The following is a 27,745-nucleotide window of genomic DNA, read 5'->3' on the forward strand; positions in this document are numbered from 1 at the left end:
CTCTCGCACCTCACACACTCACCCACTCGCACACTCACACTCACACACTCACACTCGCACTCGCACACTCACACTCACACACACTCACGCTCACTCTCACACTCACGCACACACTCACACTCACACACTCACACTCACTCACACTCACACTCACACTCACACTCACTCACACATTCACACTCACACTCACACACTCACACTCACACTCACACTCACACTCACACTCACACTCACACTCACACTCCCCACACTCTCACACTCACACGCACACTCAGACTCACACACTCACACACACTCACTCTCACACTCACACACTCACTCTCACTCACACACTCACTCTCACTCCACTCACACACTCACACTCACACTCACACTCACACACTCACACTCACACTCACACTCACACTCACACTCACTCACACTCACACTCACACTCACACTCACACTCACACACTCACTCAGTCTCACTCACACTCACACTCAGACTCAGACTCAGGCTCACACTCACACTCAGACCACACACACACTCACACACTCACACTCACACACTCACACTCAGACTCACTCACACTCACACACTCACTCAGACTCACACACTCACACTCCCACCACACACTCCCCACTCACACTCACTCACACTCAGACTCACACTCACACTCAGACTCAGACTCACACACACACTCACACTCAGACTCACACTCACACACACAGCGGTCCGACGTCTTTAACCCTTAAAAACCTCACGTGATCAAAAATAGTCCTTTTTAAATTTTGGCGGAGCTCTTTGAGAGTCAGGCTGGTGTTAAAGGGCTGATTTTGCTGCACCAAAGAGCAGAGCAGCCCTCCTGACCTCTGACCTCTGACCTCTCTTTGAGGGTGTCTGAGGTCAAAGTCTCTCTGTGTTAACCCTTTAAAGAATGCATTAGTCTGGGTTTTTGATCATTTACAGACAGAACATGTCCGGAGGAAACACTGAATATTTAAAAAGTATTTTAAAACAGTTGAACATTAAACTTTTATACAGAAATATCTGGATCACTGTTAACTCTTATAAATCAGTGTTAACCCTTTGAAACCTGAACGCTTGATTTATTGTTTTAAAAACATGGTAAAGAGGGAATTTAAGATTTATTTGCACAAAACAAAACAACAGAAATACAACGAAGAAACAAGACGAAGTTCAGCAGGTGAGATTAAGAAACCTCAATCTCGCTTCAATAAAAATAATAAATAAAAACAACCCTCACTCTAAACAAACAAGCAAGCAAAGTCAATAAACTATTATAAAGTAAGCAACGTAAATGGACCAAAAACAACTGAAAAAATAAAATAATGAATAACGACCAACAAAAGAATAAGTGACCCAAAAATTATCAAAGAAATTGTAAAAACTACAAGAAAATTATTTAATTTTTTAAAAAAGTGTTTGAAAATGATCTCATGTTAGTGATATATACTCATCGTTTGTGTATATGTTAATTATTATGTGAATATTAAAAAAAGGGGGGGGTCCTTAAAAAAGAATCGTGGAAAAATGTATGAAAATAATTTAACAAAAATTTAAATTAAAAATTGAAAAATAAAAAAGGAAATGATCTGGAAATAGTGCTTAAGAATTGCAATAATTCTGTTACATAAATTTAAAAATGTAATTATGATCATTAAAAATACATTTTTTCCCTAGCTTTATAAAAAAAAAGAAAATTCTCTAAATCTATTGATTTTTTGCAATTTTTGTAACATTTCTTACCAGGTTGCTCATTGACCTTTTCCGCGTTTTTTCTCAAGGTTCAGCGGTTTAAATCCTTGTGAACAGCTGATTTTGCAGCCTGATAAACCGCCGGTCTTTATGTTCTCGCTGGATCTTTTAGTTGCATGTTGGTGTGACTGGTTCATACTGGTTTCTGTGGTCTCTCCTGTCTCAGATCTTCATAAAGAAGGCCGAGTGAGGCTCCTCTCCCCCTCAGTGATACCTCAGCACCTCCGAACGTTCAGCCGAGCTGACCGGAGGCCCGTCAGCTGCCGTCCTGATTCACACCGCGGTGCCGCAACGCCGCCGTCTGGCCGGACCTCGCCACTGCAGGGCTGAACAGACCCGAGACTGAAAACACAGATCACACAGACAGACGCACAGAAAGACAAACTGTCTCCGGGGTTTGCACAACACGACAAGCGAAGAGAGAAGTCGCTCTCAGACGATGCTGTAATTAAGAATCTGTATTTATGTGTACATACAGGAAGGTAGACGTTGAAAACACTGGTAATTGTCGAGGCGGCGGCGACCGCGCCGCGTCCTCTGAAACTGCTGCTTCCAAAATCAAAGACTCAAAGGCTTTCTGTCTGCAGACGGTCGGTCCGGACCTTTCTACCAACACTATCCCACCAGTGTACCCCCACAGTAACCGTGTATGTGCGTGTATGCGTAGAGCTGAGCACACTGTCATATGAATGCCCTCTCAGTGTGTCCGTGTGTCTGTCGTCGCTGCTCGGGGTTCACGCCGTTTCCCTCCATCTGAGAGCGATTTGCCTTAACGAAGACGGAGAGCAGATTTACTTCAAAATAGGACGAGCCCCGGACTGACCAAATGTAGCCACGACGAGTACCCAGAATCCTTTGCTGCGACCTCGGACCTTCTCGCATCTTTGTGGCTTGAAACTACTGACGGCGACAGCTGGTATTTTACTTTTTTAACGAAGTCTTTTAAAGTCGTTTTATGTTGAGTTTACTGAGGCCTTGTTACTGTCAACAGCTCTGCTCTACTTCACAGTACTCTGCTGTACTTCACTGTACTTCACAGTACTCTACTATACTTAACAGTACGTCACAGTAGTGCGGTAAGGTACTGTGAAGCACTCTAGTTTCCTTTGTGCTCTGCAGTACTTTACTGTTCTGAAATGTTCTTTACAGTGCTTTAATGTACTCCACAGTACTTTAATGTATTTTACAGTACTTTACTTAACAGGACTTTAATGTACTTTGAAGTACTCTACGGTACATACAGTTCTCTGGTTTACTCTCCAGTACTCTACTGTACTTTACAGGACTTCACAGTACTTTATGTACTTTACAGTGCTTTAATGTACTCTAAGGTATGTTAATGTACTTTACAGTACTTTAATATACTTATCAGTATTTCACAGCACTCTAACATACTTAACAGTACTTTGATGTACTTTACAATACTGCAATGTACTTAATAGTATTTCACAACACTCTAGCGTACTTTACAGAACTTTAATTACTTCACAAAACTTTACTGTGCGCTACAGCACTGTGATGTACTCAAAGGTACATTAATGTACTTTGCAGTTTTTCACAGTACTCCAAGGTACTTCACAGTACTCTGATGTACTTTACAGTACTCTAATATACCTTATAGTACTTCACAGTACTCTAAAATACTATACAGTACTCTAATGTACATTACACTTCTCTAATGTACTTTAAAAATACTTTAATGTACTCTACAGTACTCTAGTTTCCTCTGCTGTGCTCTGTAGTACTCTGACATACTTTACAGTACTGTAATGTACTCTACAGTTCTCTAAGGTACTCTGTGGTACTTTAGTTTCCTCTGCTGTGATCTGCTGTACTTTACTGTACTGTAGTTTTTCAGTCCAGTGCAAAAACACAGATTCACTTCTTTTTTTCTTTCTTTTATTTTTCAGTCTCTTATTCACACTTTTGGTAATAAATACTACAGATTATCAAATACTTTCTATAGTTTAATTTTCATTTCTCTGTAAAGACGGCGTTTTTTTCATCTGGGACTTTGTCTTCTCGTACTGACATCGTCTCTTTTAGTCCACGTGTCCTCGCGTTCCCTCAGATTATAAACTGGTGCCCTTTGCACACTTTGTTTGTTCCTGCTGTTCAATATTTGGTGTCGCTAAATAACACAAATATTTCCTTCAAACTCGAAATGACGATTTCTCGTGTCCTCGCCTTCGTGCTGCTGTCATGATCACGTGTACAGAGAGATGAATAATCTGATTTCACGTCCTGAATATGATCCAGACCAGGATAAGACTCAAAACCGAGAAAAAAGTGTTCGTACATGTAAACACAGCCGTGTGTTTAATATACTGGAAGGACCTGCGTTAAATTTAAATTATGGCTGTTTTTATGGCTTTTCGTGTCTTAAAAACATTCACTTTTCTACCTAATTTAGTCCTAAAAATGTAGCCATGTTCAAATCCACAAATCCATCGAGTTTTAAGCTATTAAAGCGCATCAATTATTAATTTAAGGGAACAAATTAAGTGATTCAAAACAACAAAATCACTCATTTAAGGGAACAATTTAATTAAAAAAATCTTCCAACTCGTCCCAGACTCCAGGAGATCTCCCCGTCTCTCATAACTGGACTTCATTCATTCATTCAGATGGAAAACAGAAACACAAACAGGTTTTTTTTTTTCAGATTTGAGGTGAACTGAGCGTCTTCAAGCGTCAGGAAACATCCCGAGATTTCTTTTCTTTGTAAGATGCACTGGAATGCATTACTATAATCTTGTGTTTGTCTTTTGTATCCTTTAGATAAACTCTATTTAAATGATCTTAAACTTCTATCCAATCTGTGACTTGTAATAAAGACAGAAATTTAAATGATTTTTGGTTTTTTTTTCTGTGGATGGAGGTTTGTTTTGAGTGACTCTCTGGTGTGTGTGTGTGTGTGTGTGTGTGTGTGTGTGTGTGTGTGTGTGTGTGTGTGTGTGTGTGTGTGTGTGTGTGTGTGTGTGTGTGTGTTTGGGCAGATTTCTGTGAATGTCATCAGGTTTCATCAAAGAAAAAAATGATGAAATCCCAGCATCACTTGCAGTTGATTTATCACAGGAGAAGCTGCGAAGGATGAATTTATTTCAATTTCATGCAGGAAAAAAGGGTGACAGGAAGTGATCCACAGGGTCCCTAAAAATTGTGGTATTCACAATAAAAGGCTTCATCTTTCATGTCGCAGCCAAATTCAGTGTTTGTGTGAGCATTTAAAGGAGGTTGCAATCAGCTGTTATGTTGGTGTTTTTCTTTTTTCCTTCAAAAATAACTTTTTAAACAGAGATAAAAGTAGTTTAACCCTTTGAAATCTGAGAAAATTAGCTTAATTTCTTTCAAAAACATAGAGATGTTACAAGTTACCAGAAATCAACCTGAACTTCAGCAGAAAACAAAAAGAGAAAATGTAAAAAATGAAAATAAATGAATATTAATATTATATATAATAATATTAAAATATAAATATTAAAATATATTATTCATATATTATTATTATTATTATTATTATATTATTATTATTATTATTATTATTATTATTATTATTATCTTCTGATAATTTCTCGCAATTAAAAGAAAATCTAATCAATTTGCTTCAGTTTCAAAGGTTTAAATGCACGTGAAAGGCGACTGAATGCAGCACAAGAAAACTGATGTTGTTCCAGGTTTCAAAAAGCAAAAGAATCAGTAAAAAACACAAAGCAATATGATAAGTATACGTCAGTTAAACCAAAACATAATCAAGAAAAGGGGTAAAAAAAGAAGAAAAACAGTGCAGTATAACAAGTTAACAGTAAAACCACAGGGTAATATAATAATTTAAGTGTAAAAAATGTAAAATATAAAAATAAGAATTTATTTCAATATCAATATTATACCAATACATAACTACTTCGTCTGTATTACTCTTTTTTTCTGTCCTTGTTCTGCTTCCCCTTATTTCCCTGCTGGGGATCAATAAAGGTTTGGTTTTTTTCCCCCACAGCTTTATTTAACAGAAATGTGTACAAAATATATCAGGCAAACAAGAACACAGAAACAACAAACACTAGCACAAATAAATTGACATTCTACACAGAACATAATAAATAATATAATTAATAATCATAATATAAATACATAAACAAATAAAAATCTAAATTACTACTACTACTACTACTACTAATAATAATAATAATAATAATAAAAAAATGGACATGGACAGAAACCAAAACAAGCAAATGAAAATAATTAATATTCATATCACATGCCAAATAAGTTTTAACAGTCTAAATGTCTGTAGATTTTTTGTTATTTGTAAGATTGAGAGAGGAAAGAGCTGAGTTGAAATGAATCAAGAAAGAATAAAAAGAGGAGTGTGAACCTTTTTTTGTAGATAAAGAATTTCCCTATTAAGATTAAAAAAAACCCAAAAATATAGTTCAAATATTTGTTACTTGAATCATCATGATGACAAATTTTATCTTCTTATAAGTGATGTAACAATTATTAAAAAACATTCATTGTAACATTGCACTGAAAAAATAAATAGGTTAAAGTTTCATTAGCCTGCCCAAAGAAAAAAACAAGAGTTTTAAACATCTATATGCCTGGGAAATTATAGAATTTACAATAAAACTGTTTTATCTTATTATCTTTTATTGTAATAAAAACATCAGCTTTCATCTAACAGCTCCTTTCATCAGCCGCGCTCCAGCCAATCAGCGCACGCCTCTCCTGCCACCCGGACCAATCAGCGCTGTCCACGAGGTGCAGCTCCAGAGGAGGCGGGCCCTGCCCACCCCGGCTGAGATTTCCCTTCGACCAATCAGCTGTTGACAGTTGACAGGATACGTCAAACATTCCCTCCCGCCGACCAATCAGCGAAGAGCAGGGAGGCGGTTCTTTACGCTCCCAATATCCCATGTGACGCTCCTCAGTAGTTCCCAGGCGGTCACATCCGAGAGCCGGAGGTGAGTAAAGACACCGATAAACGTCACTTTTTACGGGGCAACACAGCGGGAGAGAAACGTTTTCAGAGAAACGTCAGTTCATTCAAACTGTTTATGCGCTAATTATTTAAATAACGTCGGTTTTTAGCGGTTAAAAATAAAGCTCCGTGGCTCCAAGCATGCTGTTAGCATAATGCTGAGCGGCTAATTAACTACAGGTGAATTCAGCTAGCCTGTTAGCCTGCTGCGTTGGCCTTTACTGATATTTACATTAAATATTGTTATTACATATTTTAACGAGACTAATCTTTCTCCGAGTGTACACGAGTCTGCTTATGTTTATCTCAAAGAAAGTTGAAGTTTATCTGGTTCGAGTTTCGTTTCGTAAGCAGCTAAAGCTAAGCTAGCTGAATGAGACGTGTTCGTAACGGAGAAAAGTTGTTTCTCAGAGGACACGTAAAAGAGATTATTGTGTTGATAAAGAACATAAATGTCAGTTTAAATATTTATATGATGTGGTGTAAATGCCACTCTGTTGAAAACAAATGAATGAGTGTGTGTCGGAGGTCAGTTAGCATGTTAGCTTCATCTGTCTGCCAAGCCTAGTTATGTTTTGCAACCAAATGTCAGATACAACACAAATAACTTTATTTGCAAACTGTTGTTTAGGATAAATGTGCAAAGATACTAAATATGTTAGGCTGGATTTATGCTGAAACAAGTACAAAAGGTGTGAAGCTGCCAACTAATGATTATTTACAACCTGTCAATTAGTTATCCTGAGTAATCATTGACTTTTAAGCGTTTACTGCAATTTACTTGTTCCAAGGTGATGTCTGCTGACCCCAAAATACATTAAATTAAAATGGATGAAAACAAGAGAATAGCAATAAAAAAATCTTAAGAAAAGAGCTGTAACATGGGATCATATTTGTGCTTGTTTAAATGTCTAAATAATGACAAAATAATTCCTAATAATTTATAAAAAATTCATTTATTATTAAAAAAAAATGTATATGTAATCTACTTATTATTTCAGATTTGAAATGATGCACAAGACATCTAGAATATTTCTTCTGGACTAAATAGTGCAGTCTGTGGGCTTTATTTTTATATTTTACTCTGTACCACTATGTAACTTTGCCATAAACATAACACTTTAATGAAAACACACAAGTACAAAATATATAATATAATGAATACTACTTAAATTGATGAAAGGTTCAAACTCAGAAGCTGTAAAGGTGAATTTATGTTGATTTGCTTATTCAATTAATTCTAAAAGTAATAATTAATCGTTATTAATTATAACAATTAATATATTATTTATATTAATAACATATCCCTCTGCTACTCTTTTTTCTTTTTTCTAAACATCATATCCTGTTAAACTGTTCAATTTATGTCTTTATTGAATTACTTATTTGCTTTGTTGTTTAATGGCTTCATAAGTATCCCTGCAATAAAGTCTGTGGGTCGAGAAAATTTTGTCCTCTTGAAATTAATTGTTGGAAATAATGTCAAATGCACATAACAAATTCCCGCAAAGACCCCAGAGTGATGCATTTTCTTATGTCTGACCTTGTGTATGACACCAGAACCCGTTTGAATAAATTATGAGATATTTGGCACAGAGTCAAAGATCTGGAAATGGGTCACACTAAAATCTATGTTCAGTTAGCAGTTGTCACAAATTCTCATATTTGAAAAGCTGGAAGCTGCCTCCCTTTTGACTTATTGATTGATTGCTAAAAAGTGTGTTTTTGTAATTTTTCCCCCCATGTCTTGAAATACACTAAAACTTTTTAAAGACTTTAGGTCGTCAGCTAAAGCTTCAGCCTTTAGCAAAGTCAGAATTAGGTTTGTGTGTCAGAAAGTGGCTTTAATGCTTTGACTCACAACCTGGTGTTGGGATCTGGTCTCTCAGGTGAAGCCGGCTTCAGCCCGACTGGTTCGACCTGCTGGTTTCTGTCAGGATTATTTATGTGTTGCATCAGGACACCACCCGCTCTGATCTGAAGTTATTCAGATGGAAACCAGCTCTACAGATAACTGGGATTACAATATCTCACCTGAGTTTCCTGTTGAGCAGCAGAGTGAAATATTTAAACAGTAGATGGCAGCAAACTGTGGCTTTTTACACATCTGTTACATCTTTAAGCTTCGATGCTTAAACTTTCTTACTTGAAAATTATTTTAAACAACATAAAGACCACAAAATAAATTCATGTAAAGCCATTTGGATTTCAGTCACTACATTGACACCAAAATAAATCCTTATTACATTGAGTCATGTAGTCTGAAGTTTGAAATGCAGGTTTGACAATAAAGTTTCCGTGCACCTGGAGTTCAGCTGCTCCATCTGTGCCCAGAGTGCACTCTTTACTCAGAGACTGTCAATAACCGAACAGTGTAAATATTCCACAAGTGCTCCTAATTAATGGTCCAGCTCCAGGAATATAAAATCAGTACGTGCTGGCTGATATTTTAATTGTGGCAGTCTGCCACAAATATATGAATGTGTGGGATTTGTGCATTTAACTCAATAAATATGCTGAGAATGTTTATCCATTTTGCTAAATGATTGTCGATAAGTCATGAAATCCATCAGTAAATTTTTCATAAATTAGTATTTTGCAATTCGTGCTTAAAAAACAGATTAATAAACATTTTCATTCGTTTATATAATTATCGATCAGCAGTTTGGTTTCTGCTTGATAACATGTTTATACATTTTTCTTATAAAGACACAGGTTTTTAGAAAATTTATTCAATTTTATTTATATTCTCATGTTTGTTGTTCATTGTGACCAACGCTTTAGAGTCTTTATTTTGGATGCGCAATGAAAACTAATGTTTTAAAAGTGACACTGTCTGAAATAGAAATGCTTTTATAATAACAAAATAATAGTATTTACTGGTATCTCAAATACCTGTCATGCAAACTGTCCCTGGAATTTTATATTTGCAGGAGAAAGATACATTTTTAAAGCAGCTTTACACATATTTTGAATAATTAAGCTCACTGGACGTTTTAAAGTAAGTGCTACAGGGAGAGATGAGTGACAGATTCACAGTTGAGAAACACAGTCAGTCAGTCAGTGTTCACACTTCATCGTGACGAGGGCTCCTCTGTGTTTATTTCCGTTTAAATAGTAACCTGCCCGTCCTGTCTGTCTGGCAGTTAACTGATGCAGGCTGATAAAGATTCATTACACTGTTTTGATGAGTGGCTCACAGCACTGTTACAGTCCGTTAAATCATTTTCATGGCCAGAAGTTACTCAACATGATTTAAATAAGAGGCTATTCTGCGTTTAAAAAAACGTAGTCAAATGAATCATTTGTTAATTTTATCTTTTACCTGAATAAAATACAGTAGAGTCTGGTGAAGCATCATCAGCAACATGTGTTTTTTGTTCTAGTTAATTAAAATGATGAATAATAAATACATTCATCTGCTTTTTCATAGCATCCATGTGATTAGTAACATAATTAATATTTTGCAGAAGCATTTTGAATAATTTGAATTATTGTCACAACACCGACATCAAGTTAATTAAGATTTTCTGTTTAAAAAAAATGATATATGTTTTATAATTAACGATATTTAGGATCTGATTTGTCAGAGAATATATAAACATGAATCTGAGCAAACATTGTTCTCAGTTTGTAGTTATTTTATTGCAAAAAAGCCAGATGTTTTGCTGGTTTCATCTTATCCAGTATGGAGATTTCTGTTTCCTATCACAGTAAATCGAATGTCTTTTGGTCGTAGTCATTTAAAGATGTCTCCTTGAACTCAATCAAAAGAATCAATCAAACATGAACTGATGATAAAATATTTTTTTAGTTGCAGCCTTTATATCAAATGTTTCCCATATTTTGCTGCTGCAGACACATCCTTCCTCAGAAAGTCCTGTCTCCTCCCATCAAAGCCAGTTATAAACCAGTGTAGTTATCAGACTGTGAATCAGAGGACTGGCAGATGTCCTGCAGGCTAAACGCACTCTAATATCAGATTAACCGTAACTCCAGACCTCCATCAGTCTGAGCGGAAAACGGCAACTTCAGCTGGTTTCAGTCCGCTGATCAAGACTGACTGACTGGTTTTATCAGCCACTCAGAGCCCCTAAAAGCCCATTACTGTCACAGGATGGTGGAAAAAAAAACATATTTTAACTTATTTCAATCCAACATATATGTCCGGCTGCACCACTCATTTCCTCGAGCTCACCCAGTACAGGCTCAGTGGTTCGATTCCCAACCTGTGGCTCTCCGCTGCAAAATCTCTCCCACATTTATGTCTGACCAGCTGTCCCATCAATAAAAAGCCCAAAAAACATTATCTAAAAAAATAAAAAAAGTGTCATTTTTCCACTTTAAAAGTTTTCACTGCAGCTAATTCCCTCAAACGCCACGTGGTCGCCGGGCCAGACGGCTTTGATGCTAAGCTAACGGTTAGTGCTGCAGGTGGTCACAGTCATCACTACGCTGCGGGCTGTTAGCCAGGCATGCTAATCCCGCTGCAGGTTAATCTGATTAGCTCGCCAGCAGTCTGCTGAGTGAGACGTGAAGCAGGTTAACACACTCAGCTGATCACCAGAGAACTGAATCAGGGTATTAATCTGCATGTGTTCAGTAGAGCTGGGTGGGTACGTGGTGCTTTAAAAGGTCGGGGCGAGGGCCTCAAATCTCAAGCGCTATCCTTAATCAATTACCGATAAATTTAATAATCAATTAATCGTCATTTAGAAAAAAACGTATTTCTTATTTTGCTTATTACAAAGAATACTAAATGCGTTTTTACCTCAATCAAAGCTCAAAACACCTATTTTATATTCTTTAACAGCATTGCATCAAAAAATTGATTTAATTTCACATGTTCGATTAAATTCTTAACGAAAGATTAATCGGTCATTGATTAATCGTTATCACCCCTAGTAGGGACCGAAATAACCCAGTTCCAAGTATTATCTAAACTTCTCCAGTCAAATATATCTGCATTTGATCCTTTTGAATTCAGAGCTAAAAAAAAACCCAATCACCACAAGCGCTGTTCGATTTAATGCAACGTGTGATTGGCAATCCGTCGTCACGATGGATAGGATTTGGTAACGATGTCACTGATGGTTGGGTTTAGCGAAAGAAGCACATTGTAAGGTGTAGGAAAAAATCTCCGAACTCCCGCACGAAAGTCAGTAGTTTGTGGGACCCGTCCACCTCCCCACCTGCTCGCCCTATAACCTAACTGGTGCACCTTTATATCAACGCTGCGACCTGACGCTGTGCTTCAGCGTGTCATTAGCACGGTTACGGCCGGCTACGTTCTCACATGACGCCGCCCTTTGACGTTGCATGTGGACGCGCACATAATAACAATGCTGCTGGTTTTGTCCCAGCGCGTCAAGCTGTGTTTCGGTTGGACACGCAAGGTGGCGTTTGGCGTCATTCTCGTACTTCGACAGCACTAACAGGACGCATTTGATGAGTTCAGGGTGAGAACACGCTGGGCTGAACTACACGTGAAATTTTACGCAGCTAAATGTTTCTAATCACATGATAAAAATAAAGGTATAAAATGAAGGAAAAGCTTGGTTTTAGTATCGTTTTAAGGATACTGGCATTGGTACTCTTTATCAGAGAAGTGAGAAATTATTTTCAGGTTATGCTGAGCCAGGGCTTTATCAACTAAAGAAATTTGAGTCGGAGCCTGTTTAATAGTTCAGATATTATAAATTTTGGTTAAAACGTAAGACGGACATAATTAGCGTACTTTTAGGGACGTGTAAGTGGTCGAGATATTTCCTTCAACAAATAAAAACATTAAAATTATTGTTGTCGTCCCAAAAGTTAACAGCTGATAATCAAACCAATAATAATGCAGAGCCCATCCTGCAGCATTTAGGTCTTTTATGGCTGTAATTAAAATATTAAATGTAATCATATCTTAAGCAGACAGGAGAATATATATTTATTATGTTTCGACATATTTAAAAGACAAAAAGAAAAATATTTTGCGTTTCATTGTTACTTTGTTTACAAAAAATATGACCGTGGGAAATTAACCAGCTGTTATTGTTTTCACAGTTCTGTGAATTACACGTTATCGACCCTGAACTTTTCTACAGACGCATCCGTTATTTACCTGTAAACAGGAAGTTTGTGTACTGCCGGATGTCTGTATAAGTGTGTGTGTGTGTGTGTGTGTGTGTGTGTCTAATGAGTAACCTGTAGCCTCCACAGTGTTAATGTGTGGAGTAAATTGACCGTTGTGTATGTGTGTGTGTGTGTGTGTGTGTGTGTGTGTGTGTGTGTGTGTGTGTGGGGCGCTGCAGTAATCTCGTGGGGTGTAATATCATTAAGGTTGCGTGTCCTGTGGGTGCTGGTTGCTCACTATGGCAATGGACGGTTGCCAGAGAAAAAGCACACATTAACAGTGTGTGTGTGTGTGTGTGTGTGTGTGTGTGTGTGTGTGTGTGTTAATGACGGAGAGACGTCGTTTGTTACCGTTGTCTATGAAACAGTTATTTATAGAAAGTCTGTGGAGAGTTTGTCGAGCTCTAAAGTGCAGCAGGAGACGCGGGCTGTTGTGAAACACGAGGACAACATGAGGACGTCCCGCTGACGCTGATTAACCTGCTGAGAGTGAAAACAAACAGCTGCGACAGATGTGCTCACTCCTCCTCCTCCTCTTCCTCTCTCTCTCTGCAGACTATGGATCAGAAGGTCGGGTTGTTCGTTCTTCTGGCAGCGGCGGGCCCCCTCTGCCTCAGTCTGGCCCCCGTGTCTCGGGCCGAGGACTTGGTGGAGGACGGTCTAGGCGATGACATGGACGTGGAGGACGAGCTGGATCTGGGTTTGGCCGGAGCTGAGGAGGAGGAGGAGGAGCTGGAGCTGGACGGAGACATGCAGGATGAAGCTCCAGCTGCACCTAAAACTCCACCCACACCGAAGGTAAGACTCAAAATAAGACAGTTACTCGTACAGCTGCAGTACTGAATGTAGTAGATGTAGTACTAAATGTGGTAGATTTAGTACTTAATGTAGTCGATGTAGTACTGACTTTGTCGATATGAGTGGAACAAAAAAAGCGTTTCTGCTCTGTGCACAGCTATAAAATGATAGATACTTTTGTTGGTGCTAAACTGTCAGAATGAGTTGATGGAAGAAGATAATCAGTAGAAAGCTCCAGAACATTATTGATTGGACGGTTTTGGTCAAAGGTTGTGCTTTCAGTACATCCGTCAAATGATGGCATGTTTTAATTTCATTATTTTACATAAATAAGCAGTTTTGAAGTCCATATTGACACGGTAAAGCAAGTCTTACCAGATTGTCTTGATTAAGATCAGGATTGAAAACAGCCTTACTAAAAATGTCTTTCCTTTGCATTTAAAAGAAAAAAATCCTCATTCATGTGATAACTTTATGAAAATGATCTTGTGTACATTGATCTGCAAAAACAACCGAAAACGCTGCAGTAAGTCAGTTTGATAACAGAGCAGTGAACTGACCTGCTGACCTGCATTCACACTGAAAACCACCAAAAATACCCACAAGACCTCAAACTGATAACAAATAAATGGTTAAATGGTTATTCTTTTTTTTTATTTTAAACTAGAATAATTCAGTCCAACATTACAGAGTCTTAAACTTTGGTTAATCAATCTTAAACATGATCTAAATAATTTCTTTGTTTTCTTCACTAAACAATTTAAAGAGCACTGTGCCTAAAAAAATAAACATGAGTTAGTTTTTTAAGAAGCCAGGAGATTATTATTAATGATTTATATTAACACTAACACCAGTAGTAACTGATTTATTCGAAATTTAGCAAATTGAAGTTAAAAAGAAATAAAGCAGATTGTTCTAAAATACTGTTCAGAACATTAACAAAGAGCTGACTGTGTTTTATCTCTAACATGATCTGAAAACTTAAGTCTCTTTTACACCAGTTAACTCGAGTGATATTAAAGCCGGAGGGTTAAACTGGCAGCAGAAATGAAACTTAATGTAAACAAACCGGAAATCTTTCCTGCAGTTGTTATTAAAGTGACATTTGGTTAATCAGCGGACGTCAGATTTCCGGCTGCAGGAACTAAAGGAAATTAATTAATTAATAAATCTTCTATTTTTTTCGTAAACATCGACTCTGTTCTTTCGTCTTCTGCCTCTTCGTGTCCAGGTGACCTACAAGGCTCCAGAGCCGATGGGGGAACATTTCTTCGCTGAGTCTTTTGACCGGGGGACACTTGACGGGTGAGCGGTCTTTGGTGTTCAGATTTTAAATATGTGGTTGAGTCATCAGAATAATAGCTGTTCTTTTCTCCGGTGTGTTTTGGGAGCTGCTGGTTGATCAGGTAACTGAACTCACCTGTGTTTTGGTTTCAGGTGGGTGATGTCCAGCGCCAAGAAGGACGATGCTGATGAAGACATCGCAAAGTATGATGGTAGGTGCAGATCTACACTATCGTGTTGCAACGACAAGTTTTTTATTTATTTTGTTACTATTATTTATTAAAAAACAATAAAACAGAGGTTATACATATCAAATAATAAATACAGAGAAAGCAAGAATTTGAGCACCAATATTAAATATCTGATCTGATGTGCCATCGGACTGAAGCCAACCACGTCAATAAGTCGCCTCAGGGGTCACGTCTGTAAAGGTTTTTTTTTTTTTTGAAAAACAAACAAAAAGAAGTTATTGATCTTATCAGATACGAGAAGCTGGAAATAATCATTATCGTGCATCACTGCCATAAATCGATAGTTTGCTTTGGAGAAATTGTGAACGTACTGAGACATTTGATGAACGTCAAAATGAACACTAATACAGTTATTAACAATATTCAAACGTTTGTGAAACTGAAACCATGAAATGTTTTTCATTAAAAATCATTTTAAACATCAAAGTAGTTTAACATTAATTTACATGATGATGATGATGATGATATTGACAGGTAAATGGGCGGTGGAGGAGATGAAGGACAGTAAGCTGCCCGGTGATCAAGGTCTGGTCCTGAAGTCTCGAGCCAAACATCACGCCATCTCCGCCCAGCTGCTGCGACCTTTCATCTTCGACAACAAGCCGCTCATCATCCAGTAAGGACCCAAAACGATTCCTTTTTAGCAGAACTACTTTTAAGTGACTTCTTGTTGGTTGCTTTTTGTGCTTTTATTTTATTTTTTACGACTTTAAATAATGCTTTTATTTTATTTATTTTTTAAATGCTTTTATTTTGGTTGTTTTTTGTGCTAATGCTTTTATCTTGTAGAACTTTGAGATTTGTCCAAAATGTAAAGTGCATTACAAATAAAATCTATTATTATTATTTGTATTCGTAAGAAGACAACATTCTCCTTTTCTGACTTCTTTCACCTGTCGAGTGTTTTCATCGCTCTCGTCTCTCTGTCTGTCCTCAGGTACGAGGTGAACTTCCAGGCGGGTATCGACTGCGGCGGCGCCTACGTCAAGCTGCTGACTCAGACTCCAGAACTCGACCTGGTCAGTTCGAAAACACGAGAATCACCCAGAACTTCATCTGTGCTTTCTGAGACAGTTTTCAGAAAATATGTGATTAGATTTTTCTGAATGCACGAAAAAATGCAATGCAATATGTTTGTATTTCTCCAGCTGTGAGTTACTCTGTTGTTGTTTTTTATGCATTTTAGTTTGCTGTTTTAACTTGAGCTCTTCCACCACAATGGCAGCTTGAATATTGATGCTGGTGTTTGATACAAACCCACATGTTGATGTTTGTGTTTATTGTTGCATCACTTTTGCATGAATTTGAGTTTTCAACATTTCATGATTGAATTTGACGATGCAGAGGTGTAACGGAGACTTTAAACTCCAACAGCAGCTGAATGAAGTCCCGTGCTTGTGTTTCTTTAGGACCACTTTGTGGATAAGACTCCGTACACCATCATGTTCGGACCCGACAAATGTGGCGAGGATTACAAACTGCACTTCATCTTCAGACACAAAAACCCCAAAACTGGAGAGTACGAGGAGAAACACGCCAAGAAACCCGACGCTGACCTGAGGACGTACTACACCGACAAGAAGACTCACCTGTACACACTGGGTAAGACACACACACACACACACACACACACACACACACACACACACACACACACACACACACACACACACACACACACACACACCTGTACTAAGAGTGGGTGATATATTGAATATACTCGAGGTATCGCGGCCTGTTGAACTCTTTTATTCCCACAATACACTTTTCAAAAAGCAAAATAGTCATCACCTTTTTAATATAGCTGTGTTTTTATTGATCTATAGAAAGGTTGTTTTTTGGGATTTCATGTGAGTCTCATGGGTGTGAATGCTTTTTCTTGCTGTTTGAGCCCCCGACCGAAGGCAGTTTTCTGTCAGTGTGTGATGGACAATAAAGTTTTTTGAATCTTGAAAAGTATTCTCCTGCCTTAAAGCCCACACACGTTAAACGACCTCTCGCCTCTGTGTCGTCCCGCAGTGGTGAACCCCGACAACAGCTTCGAGGTGCTGGTGGATCAGACGGTGGTGAACAGCGGCAGCCTGCTGACAGACGTGACCCCCCCTGTGAACCCCCCCGCTGAGATCGAAGACCCAGACGACCAGAAACCAGAGGACTGGGACGAGAGGCCCAAGATCCAGGACCCCACCGCCACCAAGCCCGAGGACTGGTCAGTACACAAAAACTCACGCTGCGCTGTGTTGATGAGCTTTGAGGTCGTAAAGTGGGAACAACGTGGAAGTTACCAAGAAGATGTGTTGCATTTAAACAAGTTTATTTATATTTTTCATGTCATTTTATTTTTATATCTATTTTATATAGTATAGTTTTGTATATTTTTTATATTTAATCTCGGTCACTCTCAACAGTTAACATTAACACCAAATTGCACTTTACATGTGATCAAAGATTAATATTTAATTTGTGAATTCATTAAAAAGTTTCGTACTTTTGCACGCCATGTTTATGCATTTATCACCTCAAGTCGGCAACTCGTTATAAACTCGTTATAAACTCGTTATACTCATCTGACATGCTTTCTCATTAAAAGTTCGCTTGCTTGCTGCAGCTAATAAATGCAAAATGTGGAACTACTAAAAGTAAACGATAAATAACTAAATACATATATTTTTACCATCAATTGTTGACACTGTTTCCATGCTGTCCGGTATTTCTGCTGCCCTGAAAAATCACCCAAACGTCACAACTTGATTTCTCAATTCCCACTCGAAATTATGACTTTGGAGGTCCGTTCATGTGCTCGTAACTCATAAATTCAGTAAATACAAAATTTCTGAGGGGGGCGCGGGACATAAACACAGACTGTCCTGCTGTCCATCATTTGGTCTGTTGCTGTTTGAATCGTCTCCTGCAGTCAGAGAAGTTGTGATCAAACACTGTGTGGATCGGACGGTTTGGATCATTTGTTTATACCTGCGTACAGATGCAAATTCAAACATTTTAAAGGCTGAAACCATAAAAAATCAAAATGTTGAGCATTGATTATCTGTTTGTTGACTAGTTTCAATAAAAGCAGCATGTTTATCTGCATCATTTCACCTCATTAAGGCTGTCTGACATACAAAGCTGAGAACAGCCGTGCTTGTGTTATCTTAAGATCACAAATTAATTATTTTGTTATCTTGAAAAAATGAGCTTTGTTAATGAAATATTAACCACTGAATCTTTGGCTATTAAAAAACAAGATTTTCTGCTCTAATTAAGTTACCGCAGCAAACAACTACACGTTTACGCCTCACTGTTCAGTTCTGAATCCTCTGACTGTCAGGACAGTGATCCCGATGGCTGAAATCAGGTGATCAGATGAACCAGGCACTCATTTTCGACTTCTCCATAATCCTCCTGTGATCTCGTAAACTATTGTCTTCCTCGTGACGTGGTATCTCATCTTGAAAATCAGCTTTTTGTTTTTGTTATTGCAAAAATAAGGCTCAAGATAACAGAATAATTAACTTGTGATCTCAAAATAAATTAAAATTGCAAGCACGCCCGCCCTCGGCTTCGGTACTGGCACCCATAAATAAGTGCCAACAAACTTAATTTTGAAGCATAAAAGTTCATCCATCTTAAAAATAGCAGTATGTCAAAACATTTTCCACTGAGTCCATTTACCAGTTTATATTTATGACACTGTTAAGATGATTATATTTCTGTCGGTTTGTGTGTTTGATTTTGCACCTTCTTGGTAATCTTTATTGTTTCTATTTTAATTTATTTTATTTTATTTTATGTTATGCACACTCTATAGGTGCTCTGTCACAGTCAGTCATTGACATATCCAGGCTGTGACGATGGAAAAAAATAAATACTCGCTTGCAGTATATTGAAAATAATTCATCATTTGTGTGTTTTTTCTGTTTAAAACATAGTGGCATCATGACAAAAACGTGACATTTAAAGGGTTAGAATTCTGAAAATTAATGAATATTTGACATATTAGGACTGATGTTGGTTTTAAATATATATATATATTAATGTATAATATTTTTTAAAGCCTGATATTGAAAAGTGCATTTTGTGTGATGTGAGTGTGAGTAATATTAAAGCGAGCCCTGAGGGTTAAGGGTTAAGGTATACATTCAGTTTCATTGTGCAGTAATGTAAATGTATATATTTGTGTGCAGGGACGAGGACGCTCCTGCTCAGATTGCTGATGAAGACGCAGTGAAACCAGACGGCTGGCTGGACGACGAGCCTGAGTACATCGGAGACCCCGATGCCGTCAAACCCGAAGACTGGTGAGTCATAACACGGCGACCTGATGTCGTTTCAAAGCCAGAAGACATTTATTAAGTTGTAAATAAAAACTTCACACCCTGCTCACCTGTGTGTCTCTGCTTCCTGTCCGGCAGGGACGAGGACATGGACGGAGAGTGGGAGGCGCCTCAGATCCCTAACCCCGCCTGTGAGACCGCCCCCGGCTGCGGCGCCTGGAAACGACCAATGATCGACAACCCCAACTACAAGGGCAAGTGGAAGCCCCCCATGATTGATAACCCCAACTACCAGGTGAGTTTGTAAACTCCTCCCACAGCGAGACGTTCAGGTGTGTTTGGATTTATAAAAAATAATCAGGTGGAGTCGCTCTGAGTGAACCCTCAGGGACTGTTTGGAGCATTTCACACACTTTTCATTCCTCATTTTTTGAGATAATTGTGTGTGTGTTGATGCATATGTGATAAATGTAGTCCAGATTGTGTATTTGAGTGTAATCAGTGAATTTGTAGCTCAGCTCCTACAATAAGTCTAAAATACACTGTGGAAACTAAATAGTTACATTCAGACTGTTCAGGTGAAAAAATGCTCCATTGAAACCCATTCAAACTGACATTTTTGATCCCACAGCCATCAGAGCAGAAAAACAGGACTTGTATTATTTCTGGGTGTCATTCTGGGCTTTTGACTCTGAATTTGTCATTTTGACTATTTTCCACCTGATGAGGTCATTTTGACCATATTTGGCATATGGAGGAAATACATGCTATTTCCACTAGGTGACCTGTCACAGTCAATGTAGCTGCTGATCACTGACATATCCCAGACTGTCAGCAGCTACACTCACACACTGACATATCCCAGACTGGGATATTCAAAAAATGCAAAAATTGCATGTAGTATATTGATAATACTTCAGTTTTTCATCTGAAAACATAGTGGCATCATGACAAAAACCTGACATTTAAAGGGTTGAAATTCTGGAAATTAATGAATATTTGATATTTATGATTAGGACTGAATAAAATATAAAAAATAAACTCAGTGAAAGTAGAAAACACTATTAATATATGATATTTTCTAAAGCTTTGTTTTTAAAAAAGAGCATTTTGTGCTCAGAGTGATAAGAGTGTGTGGGTAATGTTAAATTGTGCCCTAACGGTTAATTCGTGACCTCGTTTTTTTCCTCAGGGCGTTTGGAAACCGAGGAAGATCCCCAACCCGGCGTTCTTTGAGGACCTGCAGCCGTTCAAGATGAGTCCGTTCAGCGCCGTGGGACTCGAGCTCTGGTCTATGACCTCCGACATCTTCTTCGACAACTTCTTCATCACCAACGACCGCAACACCGCTGAGCGCTGGGCCACCGACGGCTGGGGGCTGAAGAAGGCTGCAGAGGGCGCCGCTGAGGTGAGTGCAGGAAGGGAACGGCAGAGCTGCCTACAATAAGGCACGAGGTGTGGTAGTTTTTGTGTCGTTGATCCATGTTTCTGCCTCTTGTCTTAGAGAAATGACAGCTTACGCGTGTTTCCGGTTGAAAACATTGATTTTTTTGTGTTTCTGTTGTCGTTGCAGCCCGGTCTGGCAACTCAGATGATGAACGCTGCAGAGGAGCGCCCCTGGCTCTGGGTCGTCTACGTGCTCACCGTGGCTCTACCGGTCGTTCTCATCATCGTCTTCTGCTGCACCGGAAAGGTAACACGCACGTGTGCACACACACACACACACACACACACACACACACACACACACACACACACACATTCTGTCAGTTTGATAAATGAATCCTTTTATTTTGAGGGAAATGCAGTGATGCGGTGGCTTAAACTTCAGAAGTCAGAAATACCAAGTTAATCTTCTGAAACCTGAGGAAATTGGCTTGAGTTCTCTCAAAAACGCAAGAAAAAGGCAAAAAGCAACTTAAGAAAACAATTATCCAAAAATTAACAAAAAAACAAAACAAGTGAAAAGTACAAGAATATTACCAAAGAAATTAGGAGAAAAAAGAAGAAAAAATATTTTAAAAAATGAAAATAAATCTGTAAAATAATTTCAAATAATTAATTACGTTGACAATATTAATGATGACGTTATGATAATAATAAACTTTATTTCTATAGCACCCTCCAAGAAATGCAGCCCAATGTGCTTTACAAGAAAGACATTACATGAACCAAGTGCTTCACATGAAAAGACATAAAGACATAAAAGCTGTCCTCTGACTCTTAGAAAGTTCTTTTCATGCTAATTTTAGTGCTCGTGAATTACATTTTGTCTCCTTTTGTGTCTCTGTCTGCAACTTTTTGTCCTCTGACTGTTTTGGCCTTAGTTCTTAATCTCAGTGGAACCAACCTTGTTAAATAAAAGTTAAATGAATAAATTAAAACAGAACCTGCATGTAAAAAAATACTTTTTGGACATTTTCCCTAGCTTTTTGGAAAAAAAAGTTATTTTTCAAATCTACTAATCTCTTGTAATGTGCGGTACAGTTCTTGCCAAGCTGCTCACAGCCTTTTTTCTTGTTTTCTGAAAAGAAAAGAAACCATTTCGCTCAGGTTGAGGTTTTGAATACTTCTGAATGCAGTGCATGAAAACTGACGAAGTTTCAAATCTTCCTGGAGTGTTGTGTGAAGCGTCCTGCAGCCTGTGGTCAGATGTCTCAGTCTGGTGTGTGTGTGACTGTCCACAGAGGTCTTCAGGATCAGATCAGGGTCAGTTGAGTCTCACCAGCTTACAGGAAGAGTTAAAGGAAGCTGGACGTCCAAACCGACCCAGCACCGCCTCCTCAGGCCCGGTGACTGACGCTGCCGTTAGAGTAGCTTCATGTGTTCGTGTTTCTGTGCTGCTGGAGTCTGTTCAGTTCTGTGGTGCCGTAGTTTAGACAGAAGTCTTCATTTTGTCCTTTCTTGAGTTTTCGTGAAGCGTCTTTGCTCTTCAGAAACAACCATCAGATCTGTTACGTGTAGATTTAAAATACTCGAAACTGCTATTTTTGTGTGTCAGATGCGGTGTTGGATTGTTTTCTTGTTTTTATTTTTGCAGAAGAAGAGCACAGCGACGCCGGCCGCAGAGTACAAGAAGACGGACGAAGCTCAGCCCGACGTGAAGGAGGAGGAAGAGGAGGAGGAGGAGGGAGAGGAAGAGGAGAAGGCTGAAGAGGCAGAGAAGAGCAGGCCAGGTTAATAAAACATCCAGATTTTAGGAGGCCAGGGTCCATGGATCCTTAAAACATCTAAAAAGGCATTTTATTCATTTATCTACAAATAAGGCCTTAATTTGTATTCAGTCTTTCCTTTTCAAAAGACTTAAAAATGCTAAGACATTGGAAAAATTATATTATGAGTCTTTTTCTAACATTGGGGTGTAAAATCTCAAAATAAATGGTAATGTCAATTTTTCTTTTTTTAAATAATTTACCAAATTTACCATCACACAGCTTAGGACAGAGGAACCAACTAAACAACACACATATACATTTACAACATCCAATCGAATGAAAAATTAATAAATCTTTATAAATAAACAGAAATAAATGTTTTCAAGGTAAACCAAATGAATACTGTTTTGACAACATAATATGTTAATTGTTTTTTACTTGTTCAATTAGGGAAAAATTTTCACTTTAACGTTTAACTTGACCAAAAAAAAGTCATGTTTGATGATGTAGTCAACATCTGGATACATTTTTCCCTGACCCTAAATTGATCTCAGTTCATGTTTCTCTTTTTTCAGATGTTGTTTTAAAATTTCTCTTAAATTTAAATCCGAGTGGCATAAAAAAATAGTCTAAAATGCATCTGTCTTTAAAGTGTAGGAACCCTGGAGGAAACTCTTTGTTGGATCCTCACTGTGGTCTCTGCTGTCTGTTAGTTTGTCTGATTTATTTTTCCTTTTGTTTTAGCTGCAGAAGAGAAGAGTGACGAAGAGGAAAATCCTGCAGAGAAAGAGGAAGAGGAAGCAGAGGAGGAGGAGGAAGAGAAGGAGGCGACAGCTGAGGAGGTAAGGAGACGAGTTTTCATGAGACAGAAGATGTTCAGGGCCAAAATTTTAAAGTTTCTGCGGTCTTAAGTCAGAGTTATGATGTATTCAGATGCATTTATTTGAGAAGTTTTTGGGTGTAATTTGATTAATGTAGAGAAGTGGTTAAAAAGACAGATTGGTCAGGTTGAAAACAACTCACTTTATTGACTAAAGCAGTGTCACAAGCAGCTCTTTCATTTAGACCACTGTGATGCTGTTTGAATCACCTTTATGACACAAATAAGGATATTTTTCTGTTAACATTTTGAACTGAACTGACTGAAATTTTTCATGACGGGAATCAAATTGAAAGCAAATCAAAAAACACAAAATTGTCCAGAAAACAGGCAAGAAATGCCAAATATTTCCCAATTCTGTTGGAAAATTAAATATATACCTGTAGATAATGTAACTTTTTCACTGGACAAAAAAAGTTCACAGTAACCATTTGGGCAAAATAATTTTTAATTGCAACTTGCAAGTGTTTGAAGGTGTACCTCGGCCTCCACATTCAAGCTCTAACTTTCTCAGAAGCATTAATACGAATAATTTTATATTGAGTGGTGGAAATGGTGCTCAGATCTGCGTCAGTGAAGGTAGAGACACCCCAAAGTAAAAATCTGAATTACCAGTAAAAGCTCTGATTAACCATAATAAGTGAGAGATAGAAAAAAGAGGCCACCACCAAAACATTTTCACTGTCCTCCATGCTGCTTTCCACTGTTGACTCACCTATTTTCTGGCTTGTCTGTGAACTCAAACACGACCAAAACACAAAAAAAACAAAAACTGAAAAGCACAATCGTCTGCTGCAGAGCCTTGTACACAGCTCAGACCCACTTTTAATGGTTAAGGAGTCTATGGCCAATTTCAATTTTAAAAAAAACAGCGTAAATGCACTAATTTTGGTGGAAGAGTGGGAGGAGACTAACATCAGCTTTAATAGTTTATCTCATTGTAAAAAACACTTAATTCAACCTTAATAGAAATGAAAATCAATAAAAGCATCTTGGTTTGTCTTCCCAACGATCACCAACTCTGGTTTGCTCAAAATAATCCCTTAATTCAGAGTTAAGGCCTTTGTACATTGTTTTTAATGTTTTTTTGCTTCCTTGCTTCTCTCCACTGTCTGCAAATGACGTTGTTTTGGGCATCAGCTGTGATCTCCGTGTTTCTCCGGGCGAATGACTTTGACCTCTTCTCTCCTCTGTAGAAGTTGGAGGACGACGTTCTGCGAAGATCTCCCAGGAACAGGAAGGTCAGAAAGGACTGATATCTCTGAATCCACAGCCCTGACCTCAAAACCTCCTCCCATCTCCCCCTGCCCTAAAATATCTCCCCCACTTCCTCCTACTCCTCTTCTTCTACTTCTCCTCTGCTCCGAGGCTACGAAGCCTAAAAAGGAACCGTGGAAGCAGCGAAGCCGACAGGAAAGTAATCGAGACCTCCGATGCGGACGCCTGCTCATGATGATGATTCCAGTGTGAACAGGACTGAGTTAGCGAGATTTAAAGGAATTTTTTTGTTCTGAAAGAGATTAACTGAGATTAACTACAACTTCCTGCATCATTCCTTAACAACACCTGAGCAAACCCACGGGACCGTCCCGTCCGCCGCACCGCCACCCGCTCACCGCCCAGCGCCATCCTGAGCTACCCAGCCCCACCCTGCACAACAGCATGCTAATTAGCTCTGAGCTACCTGCTAGTAAGTCTTTTGACAGATGGAAATTTGGCTATAAACACCTGCTAGTTAGCCCGCAATCTGAGTTTTTCTGCTTTGGCTAACAAAAGTCTGCTAATTAGCCACTTTGAGGGTGCTAATTGAGCTAACAATGGTCCGAAATTATCCAACCAATGCCAATTAAACCAACATCCAACAGTTTTGCCAATTAGCTCACCAACAGGCTGCTCTCAGCAACTTTGTAATAAGTCTCCAGACAAAATTTGCCATCAACACACAGTCATTAGCCCACAGTCTGAGGTAACCTAGCGTGATCCTGCTTTCCTCTATCAACAGACTGCAAATTAGCCTAAAAAGTTAGCCACAAGCTTTTGGGGACCGTCCTTATCTGCCAAAAGTCTTGTTAAATAGCCATTAGCTGAGTATCAGGCTGCTTATTTGGCTAACAGGACTCCAAATTATCCAACAAACAGTCGGAGAATTCATCAGGCAACACTTTTCGAATTAGCTGGCTATCAGTTAGCTAGTTAGGCTAACATTAGCTCGAAGTATTCAGCAGCCAGAGGTCTGCTAGTTGGCTCACTATAAGGGGGCTAATTGGGCTAAAAGTGGCCTGAATTATCCAATAATTAGAATTTGCCAATCAGAAATTACGAGTTAGCTCAACAACAGTCTGCTCAGTAGCTCACTGTCAAGTTGCTAATATTTGTCCACATTAACAAACAGTTGGAGAATTCACCTACAGTCTGCTAATTAGCTCAATCTCAGGCTGCTGATTGGGCTAACATTGATCCGAATTAACCAACAAATATTAAAATAAATCGCCAACTAAAAGTCTTGCCAACTCGCTAAACAGGCTGATAATTACTCGACTTTTGATAACTACTAGCTTGTAAGCAAAATTTACCAGCTAACGGTTGATTTACTAGCCTCTGTGGGAGATTTATTACCCCACAAATTCAGAGAATAAACCCAGAAAAAGTGTTGCTAATTAGCCTCCCAGCCTGCTAATTAGCTCATGAGCAACTTGGTGGTAATCTGGCTACTTGTACTACAATTTTAAGTCGTCTGAGCTAATTAGCATCAACAACAGGCTGCTAACAAGCCTGCAGATGCTGTAATCTACTTACCAACAATTAGCTAATTAGCCTGCTAAGAAGCAATTTCATCTACTAACAGTTGGCGCCTAAATTTTACAAATTAGCTAGCTAGCATCCTAAAGTGGTTAGCCACTATGATAATATTTAAAACTAAGCTGATGTGTTTTTTTTTTTGTCATGTCTCATTTTCTTGTTATTTGTGTTTTCTTTGAACGCTGTTAGCTCCACACATGGCGCTCATGTTTCCTCTGTATTTCTGCTGTTTTATCGTCCTGACGGCAGTGACGGGGGGAAAGGTCAGAGGTCAGATAAGCTGGAGAGAAATCGTTAAATTTAACTGTAAGTGTCAGTTGCAGGTGTGCGAACTCGTCAGATCGTAGCAGCAGATAAGCTTCTGATAACGACCACCTCTCGTATTTTTGACGACACATGGAAACTTCATAAATCCAGCTATTGTCTTGGTGTTTTTGAAGCAGGACACTTTGGAGATATGAGGTTTCACCCTCTCATAGTCCATTATTAATGTACATTTTTACTCCATGTGCGTTCAACGGCTCCTCTTCATTTTTCATCCAAACAAACACGACAGCAGCTCGTTAAACTCTCCAAATGAAGTGTATTTTCAAGATTTTTGTGCCTGAGTTTGCTCTGCTGCAGATTCAAAATGAGGATCTGAGATGGTTTCACAACCAACTTCAGCTGCATAATTATGTTGATTAATAAGGAAACTCCCTGCAGTTCCAGGTGTTTTATTTTTGTCATTTAAGTGTTTATTTAAGTCTTTGGATTAATCAAACATCATATGAAGAAAAAAATAGACAAATGTAAACAATACCATCTTTTTTTTAAAAAAAAAAACAAAAACAAAATATAACAAAGGATATAATCATTTGTTTCATTAGGTGATATTAACTAAAAAAAAAAAAGTAAAATAAGTCTTTCTACTTTAACTTGTGATAGTCCCATAGTACCATTTATATAATTAAAAAAATGTTAAACGTTTTTTGTCCTTCTTCACCTGCTCTTGTTGCTTTTGACTCAGTTACATGATGTTTCAACAAATACCTTTTTTTACTCATAGTGTTTTTTTTCTCCGTCTTTACTTTACCGGAGTTGCTTGTGCACGTCTTTGTTACATGCAAACTCATCTCTTACTGCTTTTCTTTAATTCATGGTGTTCAAAGATATTTCGGTCAGTAAAACGAGCTGCTGTCGTCTTTTATTCGGACTTAAAATTCGTCACGTCAGCAGGTGGACGGACACCCAGCCCCTCTTTCATCGACCCCATGTGAAAAGAAAAAAGGCACTAAGTGGAAAAACTCAGGCGCTTAACTCTCCAACCCGTCCACCTGCGGCACCGCAAACACCTCCAGCGACCTCACACGCTCTCCTACATGAATCCGTGTCGGAGTTTAGCCCCATGTTTGAAAAGAGACGGCACTTGAGCGTGACAAAGTTTATTCTTGACTTTGCTGAA

The 27,745-nt window shown here is 38.4% G+C and overlaps 2 protein-coding genes across 2 annotated transcripts in view; both read left to right on the top strand.

The window, feature by feature from the left end:
* The window catches only part of LOC121947787 (alpha-1,3-mannosyl-glycoprotein 4-beta-N-acetylglucosaminyltransferase B-like), a 71,856-nt gene extending 67,258 nt beyond the window's left edge, over window positions 1-4,598 (top strand). The window contains 1 exon segment of the mRNA XM_042492903.1: window positions 1,926-4,598. Within this exon segment, the coding sequence (XP_042348837.1) occupies window positions 1,926-1,949 (24 nt within the window). The 3' untranslated portion in view covers window positions 1,950-4,598.
* Window positions 4,599-6,656: 2,058 nt separating this feature from the next.
* Window positions 6,657-26,884, top strand: canx (calnexin). The gene is made up of 15 exons (XM_042492942.1): window positions 6,657-6,723; window positions 13,416-13,658; window positions 14,890-14,963; window positions 15,096-15,154; window positions 15,668-15,809; window positions 16,131-16,212; window positions 16,603-16,795; window positions 17,213-17,402; window positions 19,378-19,491; window positions 19,606-19,762; window positions 20,660-20,875; window positions 21,041-21,160; window positions 22,508-22,643; window positions 23,367-23,464; window positions 24,699-26,884. Exons 2-15 carry the CDS (start codon window positions 13,419-13,421, stop codon window positions 24,756-24,758), a joined length of 1,881 nt encoding a protein of 626 aa, XP_042348876.1. The 5' UTR covers window positions 6,657-6,723; window positions 13,416-13,418; the 3' UTR covers window positions 24,759-26,884.
* The last annotated feature ends 861 nt before the right edge of the window (window positions 26,885-27,745 follow it).

This window comes from Plectropomus leopardus, chromosome 9 (assembly GCF_008729295.1).
Source record: "Plectropomus leopardus isolate mb chromosome 9, YSFRI_Pleo_2.0, whole genome shotgun sequence".
Taxonomy (NCBI): domain Eukaryota; kingdom Metazoa; phylum Chordata; class Actinopteri; order Perciformes; family Serranidae; genus Plectropomus; species Plectropomus leopardus.

Bases quoted from the DNA above. Each gene is read 5' to 3' on its own strand.
- canx (XM_042492942.1), top strand. From the start codon at position 13,419: ATGGATCAGAAGGTCGGGTTGTTCGTTCTTCTGGCAGCGGCGGGCCCC. The intron at 16,796-17,212 runs GTAAGACACACA...GTCGTCCCGCAG, and splicing joins GACTCACCTGTACACACTGG to TGGTGAACCCCGACAACAGC. The intron at 20,876-21,040 runs GTGAGTGCAGGA...TTGTCGTTGCAG, and splicing joins CTGCAGAGGGCGCCGCTGAG to CCCGGTCTGGCAACTCAGAT.